The 815-nt window shown below is 42.1% G+C and overlaps 1 protein-coding gene across 1 annotated transcript in view; it reads right to left on the bottom strand.

Annotated features, from left to right (window-relative positions):
• Positions 1-815, bottom strand: part of LOC102677748 (venom dipeptidyl peptidase 4) — a 9,819-nt gene that overhangs the window by 3,552 nt on the left and 5,452 nt on the right. Inside the window, exons 6-7 of the mRNA XM_006614104.2 lie at positions 625-815; positions 334-503 (exon numbers count right to left, since the gene is read on the bottom strand). Of these exons, the coding sequence (XP_006614167.2) occupies positions 334-503; positions 625-815 (361 nt within the window). The remainder of the gene's footprint in view (positions 1-333; positions 504-624) is intronic.

Below are 815 nucleotides of genomic sequence, written 5' to 3'. Positions count from 1 at the left end.
GAAAAAAAAAAAAAAGGGGGGGGAAATTCCGGAGTGAATAAAACATGCGTTCGAAAATTGGGGCCGCCGATATAAAGAAATAAACTGGATCCAATATCCGAGAGTGATAGAAAATGTGTCCCCAAAAGCGAAACTGGGAGGGTTAAACCCTTTCCATCCCCTTTTAAACCCTTTTTAAACCATCTTTCCCTTCGTCCCTGAACTTCCGTTTCTTCGCGCCAAAACTCTACTCGAGTACTTTTGCGACCCAAAAAGCGAAGGGGAACTTTTCTTTTTTTTTTTTTTCCTCTCTTTTTTGAAAATAACGAATACGAAAAATATGAATATATCTACTTTTGGATATTTTATCTTGATCTCGTTCGGATATTGATCTCTCAAGTTTCCAGGAGAGCCGTATTTAGATATTACGATATCGTGGACGTTGGTATCGTTGAAGGTTGCGAAAGCAAGATGTTGTCCATCGGGCGAGATCCAGAATGCGACGGGTGAGCCCAGCACTTCCTCTGTAAATCATCGCGGATTAATATGGATTATTCGATTATCCGTCGATACGATTCGAATGTTTTTTTTTTCTCTCTCTCTCTTTTCATTTCTCTTTCTTTTTCCATTGTTGTTTTCGATTACCCTCGTAAACCCAGTCGGGTATCCCGTTGAAAACGATGTCGGGGACGCCGGTGTTCGTTATTCTTCGAGTGTCGCTGCCACCCTCGAAGAACACCTGATAATAGATATCGTTCTTGTGAACGTAAATCAAAGCGTTCCTCGTGGGCGACCATTTGAACAGTGGTATGCGATCGCCATTCGCGATATCCGTG

Source organism: Apis dorsata, unplaced genomic scaffold (genome assembly GCF_000469605.1).
Source record: "Apis dorsata unplaced genomic scaffold, Apis dorsata 1.3 scaffold_169, whole genome shotgun sequence".
NCBI lineage: Eukaryota > Metazoa > Arthropoda > Insecta > Hymenoptera > Apidae > Apis > Apis dorsata.
Note: the sequence above shows the minus strand (reverse complement) of the source record. Positions and strands in the feature narration are given on the sequence as shown.